Genomic DNA, 22,025 nt, shown 5'->3' on the forward strand with positions numbered 1-22,025 from the left:
ATTACATATTAGTTGCAAATCGACCTCAGGGCAAAAATGGTGGTGGAGTTGCCGCCATCATCCATAAAGATCATGTCTTCACCGCGCTTACTCCTCTGGTCCTCATGGAGGTGGAGAACTTAGTTATCAAATTAGATGCCACAACTGGCTCTATCATCTTTGTGTTAATTTACCGACCCCCTCAAGCCATGCCTGCTTTCCCGTTAGCTCTAAGCGGACAAATGGCAAACCTGGTCACTAATTATGCTAACATCATGCTTATAGGCGACTTGAACTACTGGTTCAATGACACCCTGGGTGGGCTACATGCTGCAAAACTATCGGAATTACTCTACAACCTGAACCTCGCTCAACACGTATCCTCCCCCACCCACGCTAAAGGACGCATCCTGGACCAAATATGGTCCTCAAATCTTACATTATCGGCGCCTACTGTCTCACCCTGCATATGGTCTGACCATTATCTAATCAACTTTACGGTTACCACCAACCCTAAAATTAAGACTTCCTCAACCGGTGGAGGCATGACTAGAAAATGGAGGTCCGTCGATAAATTGGGATTCACTGACACCTTAGCAAAGTCCATACCCACCTTTAACCCAGACATTAACACCATGGACACCATGATCTCGGATTGGTTATTGAAGGCTTGCGACTCTCACGCCCCACTCACCAAATTCACACGCACTCGACACATAGATGCTCATAAGTGGTTCTCCACCGAGTTAAAAAAACAAAAGCTCGAGCTCCAGCAAAAAGAAAGAAAATGAAGGCTAAAATATACCATGGAGGACAAACTTCAGTTCTCCCTAGCCCGTAATGATTACAAAAAAGCTATACGTGAAGCCAAAGCGACCTATTTCTCAGCCAGAATACTAAATGCCCAAAACAAACCTAAAGAAATTTTCACCATAATTAATGACTTCTGCAACACAGACAGAACCCATCCCGACCAGCCACCTACTCAAGATTTCTGTAACTCCCTCAACACCTATTTTTTGGATAAAATATCCACTATCAAAGCCAGCATTCCCGCCACCTGCTGTACGAATAACCTAGACATCTCAACAATTAATCCATTCACTATGGATCATTTCCCTGCCTTATGCCCCCAGACTCTCTCAGATCTGCTGGCTCGAGTCAAATCCGGCTCCCCTAATGACTGCTGCCTCCCACACATCCTAACGGATGCCCTGTCCAACCTTCCCCACTGTGTGCTCCCCTTCCTTAATGAATCTCTCCTCCAAGGTAAGGTTCCCACTGCTTTCAAGAACGTGATAGTGGTCCCGCTACTAAAAAAACCTGGGGCTGACCCACTGAATCCCTCCAACTATCACCCCATCTCCCTTCTCCCCTTCCTCGCAAAGATTCTCGAGGCCCACGTCGCCAGGTCCCTCTCAAACTTCATCGAACAGTCTGATCATCTAGAACCTAATCAAGCTGGGTTTCGTCCCGCCCACTCAACTGAAACGGTCATCCTCGCTGTACTGGACACCTTGCGAGCAAACGCAGACAAGGGTATCCATCATGCACTCATACTTCTGGATCTGTCGGCCGCGTTCGACACGGTTGACCATAACATCCTACTGTCCCGTGTCGAACAGGCAGGCATACAAGGTCCTGCATATAATTGGATTAAGTCATTCCTTGAAGACAGAACACAGGCAGTCCGTCTTGGCCCTTTCACCGCTCCTAGGATTGCCACCTCCTGCGGTGTCCCCCAGGGTTCATCCCTTTCCCCTCACTTATTCAATTTATATCTCAAACCCCTCATTAACGCCTTAAAAATAGGAAGATAACCACCTTCAATTACGCAGACGACTTACAACTCATCTTTACACTGGATGGCCCGAACTCCGCCCCAGAATTCCAAGCCACTATGCTTCACATCCAGCGTTGGATGAATCTCAACCAACTTAAATCAACCCCGGCAAGACAGAATTAGTCCTACCGAGAAAAAGCGAGATCATGTGGGGCCCCCACTTCTGGCCTATCGACCTCGGACCACCCCCCACCCCCTCTCCTTCAGTAAAAAGTGGAGGACAGCAGTCTCCTCATGTGTCTTCCAACTGAGGAAAATAAGAAAAATCGCCCATTTGCTTACTCCCTCAGCCCTCATTCAGGCAGTAATAGCCCTCGTACTGTCACGCCTTGACTTCTCAAACTCCATCTATATCGGTCTGCCTACGTTCCTGCTCAAACGCCTACAAATGGTACAGAACCAGGCAGCAAGCCTAATATTTCAGCAACCAAAATGGCATTCTGCCAGCCCCCTACTGGCCAAGCTACACTGGCTCCCAATCGCCCAACGTGCAGCATTGCCCGGATGTTTACTCTTTAAGGCCCTGCACTGTAGGAGTCCCAAATTTATCAGCAGCCTGATTGAGAAACATACCCCACACCGCAATCTTCGGTCTGGCCACCTCAGGCTACTTACTATTCCAACCATCAAACTCAAATGCCAGGGAGGGCGCAGGTTTTCCTACCTTGCACCTGGCTTTTGGAACTCTCTGCCTCTGGACATCAGAATGCAGGAAAACTTGATGGGGGTTAGAAAGGCCCTCAAAACATGGCTGTTTGCGCTGTCCTATGCTTAGTTCCCCCGCCGTGACATTTGCAACAATTAGCGCCATGAAACCTTCGGGTGACCGTGCGCTCTACAAATTCCTATTAACATAACATAACATAACTCTTCCTTCCCGTCATTTTTTCAAAAGGAGACAAATCACCATCACTCCTGGGAGTGTTTCTGTAACTCCAAAGTAACTCCTTATTGGCTTGATGACAATTCTTCCCATTACTAACCGCCAGCTGTAAACCATCTTTTACCACTCTAATCCACCTTTCTACAATAACATTGTTCTGGGGGTAATAGACAGAAGAGCGCTTATGTGCAATACCATGACCCTCGAGGAATTCCTTCATTTCAACTGATGTCAACTGCACACCATAGTCAGTAGGCAATGATTCAGGAAAACCTTCCCTTTCAAAAACCTCATTTAAAAACTGAATAGCAACCCTTGAAGTGATTTGAGAAACCAGTTTAACAGCAGGCCACTGGGATAACAGGTTAACAAGGACAATGGCATACAAAGGATCGTGACAAAAACACATAGGACCAGCAATATCAAGTGACACACACTCCGAAACACGAGATGGCCTTGAAACAGGAAGATGTTTACATGTAACAGTTTTTGGTGATTTGTCACTGATACAACATTCAACACAACATCTGACCCTGCGTTCTATACACCTATCCATAGCAGGCCACCAAAATTCACTACTGATTCTTCTCTTCATACTGTTCATGCCAGGGTGATCCTCATGAGCCATGTCCAAAACAATTTGCTTAAGATCATGAGGAACTACAAGTTGCAGGCCCCTCATTAAGACATCATCCTAAAGAGACAACTCCTGAGCCACTTGAAAGAATGGATGAAGATTTTGTGGGTCGTCAGCTTTCCTGGGCCATGAAGATTTTGCCAAAATGTGCAACCTCTTTGAGATACACATCCTTATCACAAGCTAACCTTCATTGATCTTCCTTGATGCAACCCTTGGATACTTCACAGATAGAAACAACTCTCTCCAGATCTACCTCATCCTCAACAACATTATCATCTTTCACAGGTAACCTTGATAAACAGTCAGCAAGAATGTTCTTTACACCAGGAATATATTCAATCTTGAAGTGGAAATCTGGTAACTTGTATTGCCATCTGGCAATCCTGGGAATTGCCTTACCACAACCTTTTGTTTTAAATAAATCTACAAAAGGACGATGATCTGTCCTTACCCTGAAAACAGTGCCATAAACATATATCCAAAAATACTCAATGCCCCACCAACATGCAAGTGTTTCCTTTTCCAAAGTGGAATACTTGCATTCAGCATCTCTTAATGGCCTGGATGCAAAAGCAATTGTGACTAAGTGTCCCGTTGCTGGCATCGGAAACAATCACAGAATCACAAGCAGTGTCAAAAGTGGCTAATGCGGAGGCAGACGATATACATTTCTTTAAATGTTTGAACTCACCAGTACAATTGACATCCTATAAAAACAATTGTTTTTGTTTTCATCAAATTCCTCATGTGAACAGTTTTTTCGGAAAATACAGGGATAAATTTAGCATAGCACTCCGCTAGACCTAGAAAAAACCTAAGATGGTCTTTGTTTTGAGGATCAGGAACCTCCTCAATGGCTTTGATCAAATGTAACTTTGGAGAAATGCCATTTTTACTAATGGAATGACCCAAATAATCCACCGAACATACACCAAATTTGCATTTCTCCTTTGCTAAGGTCAAACCATTATCCTGAAGAATACACAGAACTTTGTGTAAACTTTCAGGATGCTCTTGAAGCTTGGACCCAAAGACCAGAATATCATCCTGAAAGTACAACACATTCTTTACATCTTTAAATAATATGTGCATAACCCTTTGAAAGATAGAAGATACAGAAATTAAGCCAAATGGCATCCTTTTGTACCTGAAAGCACCTTCAGAAGTCATTAAAGAGGTATATTGTTTGCTATCTTCATGTAAGGCAATTTGATGATAGGCATTTGACAGATCTAAAGTAAAAAATACCGAAATCCCTTTAAGTTTGACAAACATCTCCCCGATATTAGGCAGCGGATGTCTGTCCACCCACACATTGTCATTGGGATCTCTCAAGTCAACACATATTCTAATCTTTCCGTTCGGTTTGTGTACGACAACTACAGGCGACAACCATTTGGAGGTTTCAATTTACACAATAACATCAAGCTGACATAATCTCTCTAACTCTTCTTTTACAGCATCCCTAAGAAGAAAAGGAATGTTCCTGACTTGATGCACCCTGGGTATGGGATTACGTTTTAGAATAATTTCGTGGACAAATTTTTGAGCAAAGCCAAATGAGGAGAAAACACACTGGGAATCATCTTCTCCCACTCAATTGCTGAATCATTATCCACATGGAGAATAAGATCTGAGTAACCTAGCACTTGATCATGATGGATGGGATCAAGAGTGATCATCAGGTCCCTTTGCTGAGGCCAACCTAAAAGACAGGAACCATCTCTGGCAACATACACTTTTTCAGAAATGGACTTGCCTTTAAAACTAAGATTAGTGGTGAAGAAACCTAAAACTTTGATGGGTTTCCTCCCATATCCCACAAGTTTGATATCAGGAGGAGATAAGTGTACATCTGGAAACTCTTTTAACCCCTCATGACCAATAAGAGTATGTCTGGCACCAGAATATGCCATAACTCTAACTTCATTATCACCAATTAAGATTGTGCAAAAAGGAGTATCTTTCCCATTACCATTGACCTCACAAACAGTTAGAAGAAATTCATCCTATTCAAGATCGCAATTAACCTCCCTAATCTGATCTGTATTTTGGTTTCTGGTATCAATAGATTTGTTCCTAAACCTGTTTTTGTTCTTACACATCCTAGCATAATGTCCCTTTGCTTTACAATATCTACACACTTGACCAATAGCAGGACAGTTTTTGTCAGTGGCCAGATGACCCGGAATACCACACTTGAACATACATATTCTTTTCTTTCTTGATTAGGATAAGTAGGTACTTTACTTTTAAATTTGCTATTAATAGTTTCATCAGGGTTAGTCTTTTTAACTAAATGAACGATAGCAGCATTCTTCTCTGACAATTCTTTCATGCCTAGTTTCATGTCCTCAAAACAATGAACAATATCAATAGATTTGTTAAGAGTCAAATCCTCAGTGGATAATAATTTGAAATTTCCCTTGCAACTTGACATCAGCCACCTTATGCACCATTTGATCACGTTCCATTTGATAAAGAAATGAAGAATAAATACATTTGGCAGCCAGGATTCTCAAAGCGTTGACAAAGACATCGAGAAATTATTTTACCTATTGACCTCTGTTTAGGAATTTGTGACGTGCAATCACTTCATTAATGTTTTTCCCATATAGTTTGTCAAATTGTTTGATAGCATTATCAAACACATCAATGTCATCAACATCACCTGAAAGTTTAGTAGAAACAGAGGGTAAATGACTTAAGATATATCTGCCTTCAGCACTTAAACAATGCTTAAAAATAGCCAATTTCTGCTTGCCCGTGTAGTCATCACCACCAATAGCTTCGATGTAAGCCTCTAAGCCTCCCTTCCATTGTTTCCACTCTAAAACAGGTTCTCCTGGAGTAGCTAAAAATGGAGGTGGAGCACCTATACCCTCCATATTAAACCTTGGAAAGAAAGGTTAAAGCGAATACCTTACTGCAATATCAATTTTAACAATGCATTTATAATAGTATATGCTCAAGAGAAATAAAGCACAAGTAGAAATTGTCTTGATCACTGATGTGAAAGTGTCTTCAGGACCTTGAAGTAATTGGCAGTAATAAAATAAGTGTACGAATCACTGGTGTTAGGCTTTTGAAAAATTAAATAAAGTGTGCTAATCACTGAAATGAATTCTTTAAATGTCATTGATCGCACTGAATAAAATGTGTGAATCTCTGAAATGAATTCTCCAAATTTGATGATGGTGTGCGGATCACCGAAGAAGAACTCACCGCAATGCAATGATACTTTTAAGCCAGTGTATGAACAGTGATATGTCGCAGGCAACAGCGTTCACATGAAACATCAAACGTTGGACGGTTGGTAGCAAAGGCAGCTTTCTAGCCTCTGTAGGCACATACGTGCATGGGCAGGATGCATCTTATCGCGGGGTATGCCGCTGAGATCCTTCCGTCAGTGCTCTAGTTCTTTAATAGTAGACGCACGCATGCGCGAACAGTTAACAATGAGGAAGTTCCAGATAGTAATGCACGCAGTAACAGCGCGTTCAGAGTTCGTGCGCGAGAGAGCGCAAACTGCTGAATATAATATCAAAGGCTCAAAGTCTCACCGCAACCTTTTTGTAGAATGAGGTTTTCACGATGGTGATCACAATTTCACGTGGAATACTCCAAAGAGGGTCCAGTGACACACTGCAGGCCCTAAAATCAACTGACACTTGATCTGAACACCGCAGGGCTCCAGGCTTGACGGTTTTTTCTCCGATCATCACCAATGTAAAGTCTCCACGTATAGAAGACAGGACGCAAGAGATCTTTCCGGTAAGTTTCTTTAATGGAGGAGCAGAGCAAAGAAGCTACATCTCTAAGCCTGGGCCAACCGCCCTCTGCTGGAATCTGGACCATGCATGCCGTGTTCCAGATTCCAACAAGTACGACAGAACACCACAGAAAGCTTACCAATGTCACTCCTACAAGGCACCTCCTAAGAAAAAAATAAGCCATTCCCCCTTTAACTATTAAAGGGAGACAGACTTTCCCAAACATCCTGACTTTACAAACCTTGACAAAAGTCCCAAAGAGGAAGCGTGGGATGGCGGAAACATACGAAATGAGACAAGGAATATAGAATTGGAGTAATGAAGGTTACCGGTGAGCATTGCCTCCTCATCAATTCCTCATCCCATTTCTTACTTACTGCAGGAATACTAAAGCAGCAAGGATGAGGAAGGCAAAACGTTTGAGGTGACTGTTCAGATAGGGCCATTCTCCAACAGGATATAACATGAGTGACCATAAAAAGTTATTTGTTGTCACTGATAGCAGTCTTTCTCCATCAGTTTAAAATTGTCTCTTTACCAAACTGGATCCTGATGGTGTGTACCACTTAGTTGGAGTGTGCAAGGGTGGCAAATGGAAGTGTTTGGGTTACAGGGTCCTGTCCTTAAGACTCTGCAATGCACCTGCTGTGGTTTTGTTACAGGTGAGATTAAAAGGAAATTACCTGATGTATGTTTGGAAGTGCACATAGATGGCAGACTAACCTACTCAGTTTCAGAAACGTTGCATACAGACATACTGATCATGCTTCCCTTTTCACTTGCCAGTGCTTTTGTCTCCCAGATTGCGGACCCTACATTGCCCTTGCTCTCAGTTTGTTCCCGTCTCCCGCCGCTGCGTCACCATCTATCGCGGCCGCGTAGTGAAGACGGGGACTACACATCCCAGCAGCCCCAGCGGCAGGAGAGCCGCCGACGCCGATTTCCACGCCAGGAGGCGCATAAAACATCGCAGCAGCCCCGGCAGAGCGGGCTTCCCTTTTCACTTGCCAGTGCTTTTGTCTCCCGGATTGCGGACCCTACATCGCCCTTGCTCTCAGTTTGTTCCCGTCTCCCGCCGCCGCGTCACCATCTATCGCGGCCGCGGAGTGGAGACGGGGACTACACATCCCAGCAGCCCCAGCGGCAGGAGAGCCGCAGGCGCCGATTTCCACGCCAGGAGGCGCATAAAACATCGCAGCAGTCCCTGCGTCGCGGGACCGCGCCCGGGCTAAGCCCGGGCAAAGGGCGGGCCCTCTGTGGCCTGAGGAGACTGGACTAGGCCATTCCCTATGCGGCTGCCACTGGACGCCTGCCGTCCCTGGTTCGCAACATTGACAGTAAGCTGACTTGTTTCATAGCTCCCCGTAAGGCTGTTGTTACCATGTTTTAATGTTAGCCCATATGTGGTAGCTGCTGATTACCATCAATCCTACACGCACTTGTTCTTGCCTAACGCATTATCTGTGACACCTAATATGAGTTTGTCTGGTATTAAAGAAAAACCTTTGGGGAAAGGGCATGCAAACCAAGGGACATTGGACAATTTTGTTACTAGACCTACCACTGAAGTAGATAGGGACATAATTCTTGATGAGTTACGGGCAGAAAGACGACGCTCTGTGGAATCTGTAAAAAACAACCGTTTTTTCCTGCCCCCTTCGCAGGTGGTGATGTCATCACAACTTAGTACGTCTCGTGGAAGTGGTGGTCATGACACTTCCTATGGCGTTGGCACGCCCTTACTCCTCCGAGACATTACCCCTCCACCTGACTTAGATAACGACCAAATCATTACCTTGTCTCCTTTTGTGATTAATTCTACATCTAAAATGGATCCCTTGTCGGATGTTTTACCATCTTCATTGCAGAGTGTCCAAAATAATACTAATATTCTGAAAAGATCCCGATTACATGGTTCCTCACCAAAAAAAAGGAGGAAGAGGGGGACCTTAGTAAAAAAAAAAGACAAGCCCAAAAACAACATTAAAATTGTTAATCCAAAGATCGCTACAAAAAAAATGCCCACATTAGATATATATCGGTTACTCCCTTACACCGTGTTTCAACTGAAACACTAGACCCCACCTTATTGGAGAACATTGAGAAACTGATTAGAGCCTTCACGTTGCCGTTAACAGAAAAATTAAAAACAATAGCCCAAAAACTGGGGAACTTAGAACAGGCAATTGGGGAGTTTAAGGAAGGAACTAAGGAGTTAGTAAAGTCCTTGCCAGTTCCTCCGCCTATTGTACCGATTATAAGTACTAACAATCAAGAGGGATTGACTGACGGACCCAGTAGACAGGCAAAACCAAAAACTCTGTATGTGACCTCCCCTCACAAAAACTGTACAAACGCTCAACTTAAAGATAACGAGGCAGAGGTGGCAAGGAAACTAAATGCCCAATCAAATTGCCAACAAATCACTACAATGCGAACTGAGTGTGAACTCCCTGTAACGACACCTGTCCCAAAAATCCCTAATGTAGACCTTCCTCTGGAAGCAGTCCCTCTTGTGGTAGTTCTCACTGGAGTTCCTCCCCTAGAGGATGGAAAAAGAGAAGACTATAGCCAACTAAAAAATAAAGTTATATTTTGGCTCAGGCAAAAACGTCCTCTTCCCCCAGAGATTAATGGAGAAATCCTTTCTGTTAGGCGTCTTTCCTGGTTAGGAAGTAGGACAAAAGATATCACGGGTGATATCATAATAATTAATTTTAGAGATAAAAGAGCAGTGAGACATATCCTAAATTGGTCTTCTCACAATCCATTCAATTCTTCCAATTTAATTGAGGTACGTGATCTGACCTATTTTTATCCTAGAGTAAATTTCTCTTCTAAAAACTATCCGAACATATTAACTCAAAACCAGGATGATCGCAATAGTTTTTTATCTCAATGTCAGGAGGTTTACCCCAGGTTCTCCTATAATGCCCAAACTGATCGTTTTATTTACCCACCACAATACCAGGAGGACTGTATTAGGCCCTCCTTCCCAGGCCAGAGAGATCATCATGACTCCTTTTTTCAACATAGGAATAAAGCTGCAAGGCCTCTTAGACAAAATCATAAATATCGCTCTGTACCACCTTATCCTCAGCCCAATTGTCTTATTATTCCGACTCATCACCAGCCTGGCCACTCAAGGTTCTCATTTCAACAACAGGAGTATCCCCCTCCTCCTTTATTTTGCCACCAGGACGATTACTTCTTACCTCTTTATAATCGTTATGCAGAGCTAACAGACCTAGAAGGAGTGGATTGACTGAACTCACTTGGAACTAAAAAAACTAAAAATAATACCGATAGATCTCAGAAGATGCCCTCTACCAGCCTGGAAGTTAATTCCAACTTTGTCATGCACACCTCTCAGGTCTCTAATCCAAAGTGTATTCAGAATCCCTTGCCTTCTACTGATTTACCATCTAAGCCTATAAGCTTAAATCAATCTGAACAGATTTTGCATATAGAAGAGAACCTAAATCTTAATTCCACATTGAATTACCAGAAATGTCTAGGGGAGGGGAACAAACCTCAAATCACAATATTATTTTGGAATGTAGCAGGCCAACGCTCAAAGGTTACCAATGACATATGGAAGGACTTTAGTCCCAAATTTGATGTCTTGGCACTTCAAGAGACCTGGGCCATTGAAGCGATTCATATGGAAGGCTACAAAATTTACTTTTCTCCAGCTCAACCTTCTATTTCAGGTAGAGCGAAAGGAGGCCTAACGATCTATATTTCAAACCTCCTTAACGTAAAGAAAGTAGTCCCCATGAGCCTGGACCCAAATATCCAGATCCTCTTATTGACCTTAAGTAATAGAGACATCTTTTGCATTGTGAATTTTTACAATAACCTCCCTGAGGCTGAAGTGATTACTGTGGTATCTCAGATGCGGCTTTTATTAAAAACCCGAATTATGAAGACAAAAGGCGAAGAGGTGATTATCTGGGGGGGGGGGGGGATTTTAATTTGGGCCCATGTCACTTCACTGATAATAAGAACATATGTGGCATTTTGGACGAATTTGACAATCCAATTTCACACTTTAGACACTCAACCTTAGGTAATTACCTAAACAAAACCTTATTTGATCTAAACCTGGTCCAGGCAAATACCAGGAATGACAATAAACAAATTCCGGCTCCAACTTTTCATGGGAGAGGTTATTCAACAACTATAGATTACATTCTGGTTTCAAACGTTGAGAGGACTAAAGAGGCCGGATTTACTAGACATTTAATCCCGCTTAGTGATCATTATCCCCTCAGTATTTCTCTTTCTCTGGCCAATAAACCTAAAAGAGGTCTGGGAACTATTCTATCACAAAATAACTTAGTGCTTAACAGATTGAATGGTTACGCACTTAGATGGGGGAAAGTAGACCCCATAGAGACAACCAAGCAAGTGATTACGAGGGCTAATTCGTCCATCATGAAATGTCTCAACCCACATACCACTCACTCAGAGGTCATTGCAAGCTTCGAACTGATTGTCAGGGCAATCAATGAAATATTGTGGTTGGAGACCAATAACTCTCCAAAAAGGCAGAAAGGTTGGTTGAATCACGACTGCACGGTTGCATATTCCAATTTAAAAACGGCGTTGAGAAAAACGATTAGGGTCCCACATGAGATATCAACACTTAGGAAAGCCTACAATCTTGCATTAAGAACTAGAAAAAAAGAATTAAAAACCCAGCTCTGGGAGCAACTGCATGAAACTTGCTCCCAAAAAAATATGGTACTTTTTTGGCAAGTAGTAAAGTCTCCTTTCCTAACTGATAATACAAATCATGCTAAGCTAGATCTAGCAATTGAGGAAAAGGAGTGGGTCTCTTACTTTTCCAAAATTTTCTCAGCTGATAGGGAGTCACTCGAATTGCAGGATTTAGACCATTCGAATCCTAAACCCTCGAATGAAGCAGTTACCATCTACCCTATCGACCTACAATTTTCTCTGAAACAAACCGCCTTGGCCCTGAATGCAAGTAAGAACGGGAAGGCACCAGGCCCAGACGGTGTTCCTATTGATTTATTCAAAAACCAAGTGGACCTCTGGATTCCTATCTTAACCAGAGTCCTGAATGCATCTTGCAAAATAGGTCTATTACCATCATAGTCAAAATCCGTACTAGTCCCCATCTTTAAGAAAGGTGATCGGGACTCAGTATCCTGCTATTGCCCAATCTCTCTCTTAGACTCCCTGGGCAAGATGGCAGGCAGAGTCATTTTGGAACAACTACAAGATTGGGCGGACGAGGGTAGGACTATTTCAGATCTACAGTATGGGTTTCGCCAGGGCCTCGGGACCATCGAGCAGGCCCTAAACCTTTCGCTGTTGATTGACAAGTATGTATACATCAAAAAAGGAGACCTGTATCTGGGTTACGTGGATTTGTCAGCCGCGTTCGATTGTGTTTGCCACTCTAAACTTTGGGCTATACTGGCTGACATGGGGGCCCCCTCAAACTTGCTTACGTTCATTAGGAAACTTTATGCTAATGCCACTGCAAGAGTCCGCTATGGGGTGGGGGGGGGACTGACAGACGCTTTTCCAGTAGAAAAAGGGGTCAGGCAAGGATGTGTCCTAGCCCCTTTTCTTTTTACATTGTATACAAACGGTCTGGAAAAAGAGATGTTGAAGGGATCCCAGGATCTCCCGATGATAAGTAAGCGCCCTATACCTGCGTTACTTTATGCAGACGATTTGGTCATATTGGCCCGTACCCCCCGTGAACTCCCAAAAAAATTGAATAGATACTCTACATTTATGGCAAGTCTTGACCTGAAGATAAATATAAGCAGAACTTTTGTCATGAGGGCAAGTTCTTGCCATAAAAACATAACTAAAATGCGGGGTATCTATCTGAATCAACAAAAAATGGCTACCACCCAAACATACTCTTATTTAGGCATAACAATGGATCACAGATTATCTTGGAAATCGGCAGTTGAAACTCGAAGACTTCTCTTTCTGAGGACAGTCACAGCCCTTCTCAATTTTACTAGGAAACTGGGAAATAGAGCTCCAACTGAAATCATCCAGATTTACAAAGCTAAATGTTTATCTGTGGCCTTATATGGGGCAGGACTTTGGGGATTCGTGAACACGGATCCCATACAGAAAGTCGAAAATTCATTTTTGAGGTTTCTCCTTTCAGTTCCAGGGAGTACGGGAACTTTTGCATGTCACCTGGAGCTGGGTCTTGCACATGTGGCGGACCTAGCAAAAGTGGAGCCACTTTTGTTATGGCGTAAAATATGGACATTAGACAAAGCTACCCTCTCCCAGTCGCTCTTGTCTGACTGTTTAACCATGGATAGCGTTCATAGATCTAAGTGGCTGCGGTACATCGCAACTTTTCTTCATGACTTGGGCTGGGATAAATACCTTCATAATCCTACTTGAATATGTGAGGTTTCGAGAAAGACCTTAAAAACTAAAGCACTTGCCCACCTGGAGGAGATGAGACGATTGAGTGAAGCTAGCAAACCATCTGTCACTCATAGTCTAATGATTCAATCGGTACCCACAATACAGCCTTATCTTACTTTTAATACCACAACCTACGAGCGCTATCTTTTGGTGAGACTCAGGATGAATTTTTTTCATCGGACAGTCGCATTCCCATTACAAAATAATTGGGCCAAAACTCTTCCTATTTGTCCTTGTGATCTCATTTCCCCACAATCTACTCTCCACACTGTCCTCTTTTGTAAATTTTTGACGGAAATTAGGAAAAAACTGCTTATTCCGTTTTTGAGGCGTACGGGTCACAGACAATGTCGCCCAGCTCTACTCTTTTTACAGATGTTGGAGGGAGACCTGGTAGTATTTACAATAGCTAGCTTCCTGAAATCTATTGTTCGTCATCGTAAGATCCTAGAACAAAGAGCTATTGAGTCAGCTTAATGTTACTATTGTGATAACTATAATATTTTTGGCTGTGTTTACAGAAAGTTTTCTCAATTCAGAAAATTTTATTTTTAATTTGTAAATAATGATGCTCTTTTAATGATTGTAATTTTCTTGAATGTTTTTGTTTTTATTAACAATGAATTTTATTGTATGCTTTTTATGATTTATAACATAAATCGAAATAAAGTAACATTGAATTGAATTGAATTGAATTGATCATGCAATTTATAGGCAAATCTTGGAAAATGTATATTTCTCAGCACCACAATTCACTTAAAATCACCACATCAGGAATATGAAGGGATAATTGAAGGTGTGGGAAATCTTACATATTTTTTCCAAAGTTGATAAAGAGTCCCAAAGTTTATATGGCTTTGCCAATGTTTGTTGAAGATTCCCCTTGCAGTTCTTCACCTTCTCTTCATGATCATTCCATAAGACACCTACACGTTCACAGACCAACAACATCACCAACCCAAAATACATTAGTCTCTTTCCAGCAAAAGAAAACATGAATTCTACATCCATGAAATACAAGGTTGCAAGGGATGATGTACTTTCAGGTGAACTGCAAGGGTTACATGGGATCCAACTAGCAACATTAATTCTCTGTAGTTGCTACAGAAACCAATCTATTAGCTATCTTAACATACTTGGGTAGCCACCTTTGGGACGGTGTCTTTTGACAGGCGTACTATTATGGCCTCTTCAATAGAAGCATTAGTGGTAGTCACTGGATAGGTAGTTATTAAAGGGCATTCAGAAATGTGTCACTGTCTCTGATCCTGCTATATGCCTGATGACAAACTCCTAACACATAGCAAGAGTATAATCCCAAGAGACCGCATGACCCATTCATCACACCTCATCTGAGGGTTTTGGTTAGACTCATGGAGCCTGAACTCTGGTGCTAGAGCTAGGTTATAACCTATTTTGATCTTGTGTGATTTCTAGAAGTCTCTATGGATTATCACAAGAGTCTCCCTGATCATTTTGAGGTAACAATATTTAAATCATGCCCAGATCTTGACATCTCACTTGGTAGTCAAGATTGGTCATGCTTCCAGTACCACTTCTAAGTTGAGCAATTCTGATGTAGTACTTACCCGTTCTGATCTCATTGTACTCAATCACTTTTGACTGTCTTTAGACTATTGCCAATCCAGCTAGTTCATCTGTAGGGAACCTAAAGAGCACCCGTGGAGGAAGTGGTGTAGTGTTTGTTTAGAGCATTCTTACATGAGTGAAGGCAGTACATCAAAGCTGGTACATATTCCTTAAATCCTACCAATATACCATTTGTCTTCACCTCTCCTCTTCACCCTAACTATGTTACTCTTGATTAAAGAAAGAGGACTACGTTTTTAGATATATGCTGTTGACACCCACTTTCTGATTGATTTAAGCAGAAACTCCAGAGGGCATAGTGAGTGACTGTTTCTTTACAATCAAATATTTGATGAGATTGAATGGTCTGTCACTAAACTAAGATAAAATATTCTTGTTCATCCATAAAACCATTAATACTCTACTGAGAGTTCTCTTTAGTTCTCAGCTAAACAGAAGAAAAGATAGTTTTTAGTTTTTGGGCATTTGATGTAGAGTATTATGGTCAAACACGTAACATGACTTTGCATTCACAAATGCAATGCTGACCAAACAGCTTGATTGTATGTACCGAAGGACCTCTTTGCAGTGTTCAGAATGGGCATTGCAGTATGCACTAGGTGATTCTCAATTTCTTTCTGCCTCATATATTGAAATACTCTCTTCTAGAAATGGGATAAATAAAGAGCTAGTATACTTTGTCTTTCGGACATGAAAACATTAAAAACAGTTGATTCAATCACTTATTCAGAAGGTTTACTTAAACATGAGGAACTAACGGAGGTGTTCATGGCTCAGGCATAGATACAAAATCATATAAATAACAGCTAAGAATATCTCTCTACATCAAAGGCATTGCAAAGCCCACGCTATGCCAGCTTAAGCGGGGTTGCCTGAGACAGGTACAAGTGTTTTGCGGCCCTTCTCACCTTTCAACTGTGGCTTGCAGTTCATTGCAAGGCAGTATGAAAGACCTACACATTACAGTGGTACAACTGTGGCATGTGGAAGGGGTAAAGGAGTTCAAAAATGCTGAATATGGTGACAGAATGGAAGAGAAATGTTTTGAATATAAAAATTAAAAAGAATTGACGGTAAATACAATGAAAAAGCTTAAAGGAAGGAAAGAAAAATGCAAATAAGAACAGAAAGAAGAAAAGTTAAAAGGAAGTAGGATGGAACCTAGGCATAAAACAAGAATAGAAAGAAAGAGAAGGACAGAAAGTAAAAAAGGATGAGAGGGAGAAGAAAACAGTGAAACTTGGAAAAAGGGCTAGGATTTAGAAACAAAGAAATTGAAATGGGAGGAGAGAAAGTAAGGAAAGCTAAAAATAGAATAAAATATTGGAAAGAAGGAATGAGAAACGGGTGGAAGGACAGTGGAAGGAAAGAAAATAAAGACGGTAAATGGAGGGAATTCAAGGACAAAGAGGAATGAGAAAAGGGGCAAAGGAAGTACAGGAGATAATAAAAAGAAAAAAAGGAACAAGAATATGAGAATGGGTCTAAGGAAAGGTAAGGAAAGATGGAAAACAGGAAGAAAATTTAAACATGAATATGAAGAAGGACAGAGAGCTCAAATGACATCTGAAAGCAGAATGAACAGAACAAAAGAAAGACGTAAAAGTGGAATGAGAACACAGTGAAAAGGGAGGAGGTAAATTAATAGAAAGTAGGAAAGAAAGATGGAGAAAAAGGGAAAGAATAAATCAATGAATGAAATTGAATGCTGGTAAGTGTGCAGATTTTGGCCACATTTGTTTCAAATCGTGCTGTAAAATATATAATTCTAAAGCTTTTTGCTCTGGGCAACAATTTCCACTATCTCCTTAATAGAAAGTGTTGGGAGCGCTCACTTTGCTAGGACATTTCATTCCAAGTGGGGGGTATTTTATTTTTCCTGCTATTCCCTTGCTCTTCATGTATTGCAGAATTGTGAGAGCAAATCTTCTTCTGATAAGTGCAATACTGTTTTAGGACTATTTGAAGGGACACAACGGAGTTGAAAGAAACTTCACTTTTTGCTATTAAGCTGCATCAGTTTATTTATAATGAATATTTTATCACATTTTTTGTTCTTCCAGGCCTTCATAATTGATATACTTTAATCTGTAAATAAACAAGCATTCTTTAAAGTATTCCTCTTAAATGTAGTTATCTGACCGATTAACTGAAGAGACATATTTAACAAGAATTAAAAAGCATTTCAACAATCTGCCTTTAGAAGGTAATAAGTCAAACTGTTAGATTTTAGAGGACATGACAAGATCTTTACAACTAATCTTTGTTCAGACCAAAAAATGGGATAAGGTCATAACAGAGTGTTATTCTTAGTTTGCGGAAGAAGTATGACATGCTTTAAAAAGATATAACGAAATGTGTAAGGTGATTTTTTGCCTGTAAAAACAATTAAAAAAGAATAAAGCTGACTTTTGAAAGTCATTCTGAAATTACAAAAGGAAGAATCCATTTTTATTCAGATGCCTGATATGGGTGAGAATCTAATAATAATACGTTTTGAGGATTACAGCAAAGAAGCTGTAGAGCAGCCTCTGGATTGAGAATGCTATGAGTGTTTTAAACCAAAAGAAGAACAGATAAAGCATCATGAATTATTACAGAAATGAACAATGATGGGCTTATTAGGTCAAGAAGAATACTTATGTTTACACATGTACTATCTAATTTGTCCAGTCATACTTACAGAAATCATATAAAGGACGACCCTTTCCTCTTTTTTGGCCAGTTATAGGGAGGCATAGGATCGTAGAGTGAAAATATTGCATATATGAAACTGCAAAAATAACGTTCCACACAGTTACTAACATGCCTAGTGACCCATTAAGCTCTAATTAATAAAAATATGAATATGTAGTTAACACAATAGCATGATGTAATATATAAGGGTTGTAAATTATGGTCCTGATTTCGAGTTTGGCAGAAAGACTACTTTGTAAAAAATGTGAGAAATATGCCTTCTGTCTTATTACAAGTCCATTATATCCTACCACACTTATAATATGGCGGACAGACTATTCCCTGACATTTGTGACAGATTAACTATCTGCCAAACTCTATATCAACTGTTATGTCTTCTACATTGAAATACAGGCCTGAAATTAGACAGTACAAAAAATAGATATACCACTAACTGGTGTGTTACTTGCCACTTCTAAACATCATTAATTGTGGTATTAAATATTCATGCAGAGCTTTTTAAGGGATAAGTATTTGTTAAAAGGAAAACAAGACGAACGGTTTTGTGGAAATATGTTTAGTGATAAAGTAGTGACTAAAACCACATTCAGAGCAATAAACAAAGCTAGACAAGAGTTATTAAAGGATGTTGTCAAAAGTGTATCGAAGTCTTTAAAAAGGGTGAAACTTTCACCACATTTAGTAATTGTGTCAGTATTGTAATTTTAAATGCAATCTCATCTATGTGTTTACTATTTAAACATCAGGATTTCGACTTGTGAGCTAATTGACCGACTTTAGTACTGTATGCTGCAATTATTCCTGGACACATTTCCCGAGGAATAAATGGCACAATAAATTGGAGGAAAATAGTCAGAATAAAGCAAAATGTGTTAAATAGTGTATTATAGGCCAATTTTGCATGTTAAACCTGTTTGCCCTGCTAATAGGAGATGCTGAATACACCCAGTAAGTACCACACCCAAGGGGCTTGATAGTCACCAGGCACATAAATAATTTCCACATTGCACAATACACAGAATAGAGGGCTTAGCACCCCATCTCAAGTTTCTTGGAATCTCTGACGGGACTGGTAACAATGACTGAAGCTATCAGAATTATGAGATTCACCAAAACACTGCAGACCAATACATTTTCCCCTGGGGATTTCTGCTTCAAAAAGTACCTGAACATCTCTGGGGGAGAATGCAGGCAGGATTTCTGGGGAATTAGGTCCAATATTACTCCAATAATTCCCCATTTCATAGTAAAGCCTAAGTGGCATACAAGGAGTGAGGTGGATTTTTACCTATGCTGAAGCATTGCAAGTTCCAGAGTACAAAAACACATAGTGCTTGATTCTGATCTCGTTTGCAAAGCATACTGAACAATTTGGTTCCGAAATGCTTCCCGTACGACTCAGATCAGGCAAGTCTCGCCAAACGAGGCTCCCATTGGCTTCAATCGGAGCCTGTGTTCCGAATGAGAACACAGGCTACCATTGAAGAAAGGGGTGGCTGTGGAAAAATCATAAACTCTGTGCCTGCCACATTGTGCATGACTGGAAAAGGCAGTACCTTGGGTACCCCTACGGGCTCGATCCGGAGGGCCCTGGGTGAAGGTGGGCCTGCTACGGGCTTCCAAAGACTGATTGCAGCAGTTTTTTTGTTCCAGGCAAACCGAATCGCAAAGGCTGTCTGAATCGGTCATTGTACTCGCTCAGAAACCGAATCCATAGAGCTGTATGAATTGGCTCAGGAAAGGCTTGGCCTCTCCAAATACCTTTCGGAACTGATTCGGTCAGCGCTAAGGGTTTTGAGGCATCAAACTCGGTCGTGCAGAACTGGAACGATTCAGTCAGAAACAAGGGCTCCGAATCTGTTTAGGCAACGCTGAATCTGATTCAGAGACCTTCCGACCGAGATATTAAGTGACCCATTAATATTAAATGTTTTAGGGAATAACATGCTGAAATCAATATTTCCACAATGAGTCCCTCAATTTTCCTCTGTAATATCACCCAGAGACTTTGGATGCTTCAGCAGCTGGACTCCCCAGGTGAAACTTAGCAACTTGTAATTCTGATAGAGCCGTTAACTCCCATTACGGGCCCCATCAGAATTAATGGGCGACGCCGAATGAAAAGAGAATAAGTGTATTTTTATCATGCAAAGTTAGGTTACACATATTTGCCTTGGAATATAATGAGAGTGGATACAATGGACTATTAAAATGTATGAGTTTACAAAATCAAATGGATATACATTTCTTTAAAAAATATGGTGGTTTATTTATTGGATGGATGGAGGGAATATTAGGGAAAGAAATTGTTACCTTGGCGTCAATGCAAGGTCTCTTGTGCAGCTAATCAGATCATGGAGTCCTTCTGACCGGCCTGGTTGGTTTACGGTTCAACTGCCCAAATCGGATGTTTGCAGTCAGAACAGAAACCGTCCGATCATTCCGAATCGGTTATGACCGACTCGCAAAGTATTCATGTCAGTCAGAACCGCATCGTACACTCCTATGGACAGCGTTTCCGCCATCGAGATTACAATGTCGATTTCCAACAGCCTGTCCATGTCGGCCAGTCCAACACAGAGAAGCTGTTGGAAAGTGACTTTGAGGGCCCCTGGTAAGGCCCCCTAGCCCCCTGACTCAATTTGGTTATTAATCGGTAAGTAGCTACTTCAAATGCCTGAATAAAACTCAGGCCAGAAACCAGGCAGAATACAAATGTCCCAGATTCTAGCAAGTTATGTTATGAGCTGTCCATTGCGTGCAAAAGGTATGGAAAAATATAAATTTAAAAACTGAAGCACGTACACTACAGAAGTATATTTCTTTGCAGTAACATTGTAAACTTGTAAGCCTTATATTTTAATATAAGTTTTAAACTGTGATGGCAAGTTTGGTCACTTTACATTATTCTTTTGTTTTTATGAATATTCTGTTACTAAATAAAACCTTTGAACATAAAAACAGCAAAGCCAATGAAGCAATGTGTATGAAAGATAAACTATGTGGGTTTGCACTTCAAAAATCCCAATAATCACCAAATTGTTTCTTGCTGCTGTTTTTATTTTACTTTACCCTGATGTTAACAGAAGTGTTTGTTTTTCAGCTATTGTGGATGAAATCAATTCTTGCATCGATAAAAGCAGAAGACTTATAATAATACTGAGCAAGAAGTATTTATCGGACAATGCCATGTATGAACTTGAAAGGGGACTCTACAAGTCACTGGTGGAAAGAAAGATAAAGGTCATTTTGATTGAATACAATCTGGAGATGGATTTGAAATCCCTACCTGAATCATTACTTCTTTTAAAATCCAGTAGCCGAGTTAAGTGGAAGGGAGGAAAGTCAGCACCACTAAATTCAACTTTCTGGAACAAAATAAGATACTTATTGCCAGCAAAGCTAAGAAAACCACACATTGCAACTTTCAATCAAGCTGCATTACCTTCCACTGTAAATAAATCAACACATGCATAAAATGACTGTGGCCAAAATTCCAACTGGTAAAGTGATCAATCACAGTTCACAGACTGAAACAAACATTTAGAAAGAGCAAACTCATTTGCACACTTACAAGGGCAGACTTGCACTTTCTACCATATATTATTGTTACAATTCTGGAAAAGTAGATTTAAAAGGGCACAGTGTTTCTGTTTGTTTTCTACATCAGAATGTGAAGAATTAGCACAGGATTTTTTGCTGGACCCAAAAGGAATAGCTCGGTTTACCATGCAACGAAGCGGTATTACCTCATTTGCTGTTTCATTAACACCACTTTTCTATAAATGGAGAAATCATGTGAACACAAAGTTCCTGATAAAAAGGATTGCAGTGGCAGCCGGCATGACTCCCGGGTGGCGGGGTGGGCGCAGAGGGGGGGGGGGGGTGGGTGTTGGCACAGGGCCGCGGGGTTGCAAAATACAAAGAAAAAAATATTATACACTTAACTTGCCGCCGGATCCCGCGTCTTCTGCTCCTGCTCTCCTCATGGGACATGAGGAACAGGAAGCCAGGAAGAACAGCCAGGCTCCCCTGACTAATCACACCACTGCAAGCACCCAGGCTCCCCTGACCAATCATAACGCTGCAATGCAGCATTGTTATTGGGTTTGAGCGTCCTGGTTCAACGCTCTACAGGGGAATGGTGGTCTGGGC

The 22,025-nt window shown here is 41.2% G+C and overlaps 1 protein-coding gene across 1 annotated transcript in view; it reads left to right on the forward strand.

Annotated features, from left to right (window-relative positions):
- The window catches only part of LOC146805377 (interleukin-18 receptor 1-like), a 372,740-nt gene extending 351,034 nt beyond the window's left edge, over positions 1 to 21,706 (forward strand). Inside the window, exon 7 of the mRNA XM_085620501.1 lies at positions 20,974 to 21,706. Within this exon, the coding sequence (XP_085476627.1) occupies positions 20,974 to 21,347 (374 nt within the window). The 3' untranslated portion in view covers positions 21,348 to 21,706. The remainder of the gene's footprint in view (positions 1 to 20,973) is intronic.
- Positions 21,707 to 22,025: the final 319 nt, after the last annotated feature.

The sequence above is a fragment of the Triturus cristatus genome, chromosome 8, assembly GCF_964204655.1.
Source record: "Triturus cristatus chromosome 8, aTriCri1.1, whole genome shotgun sequence".
In the NCBI taxonomy this organism is placed as follows: Eukaryota; Metazoa; Chordata; class Amphibia; order Caudata; family Salamandridae; genus Triturus; species Triturus cristatus.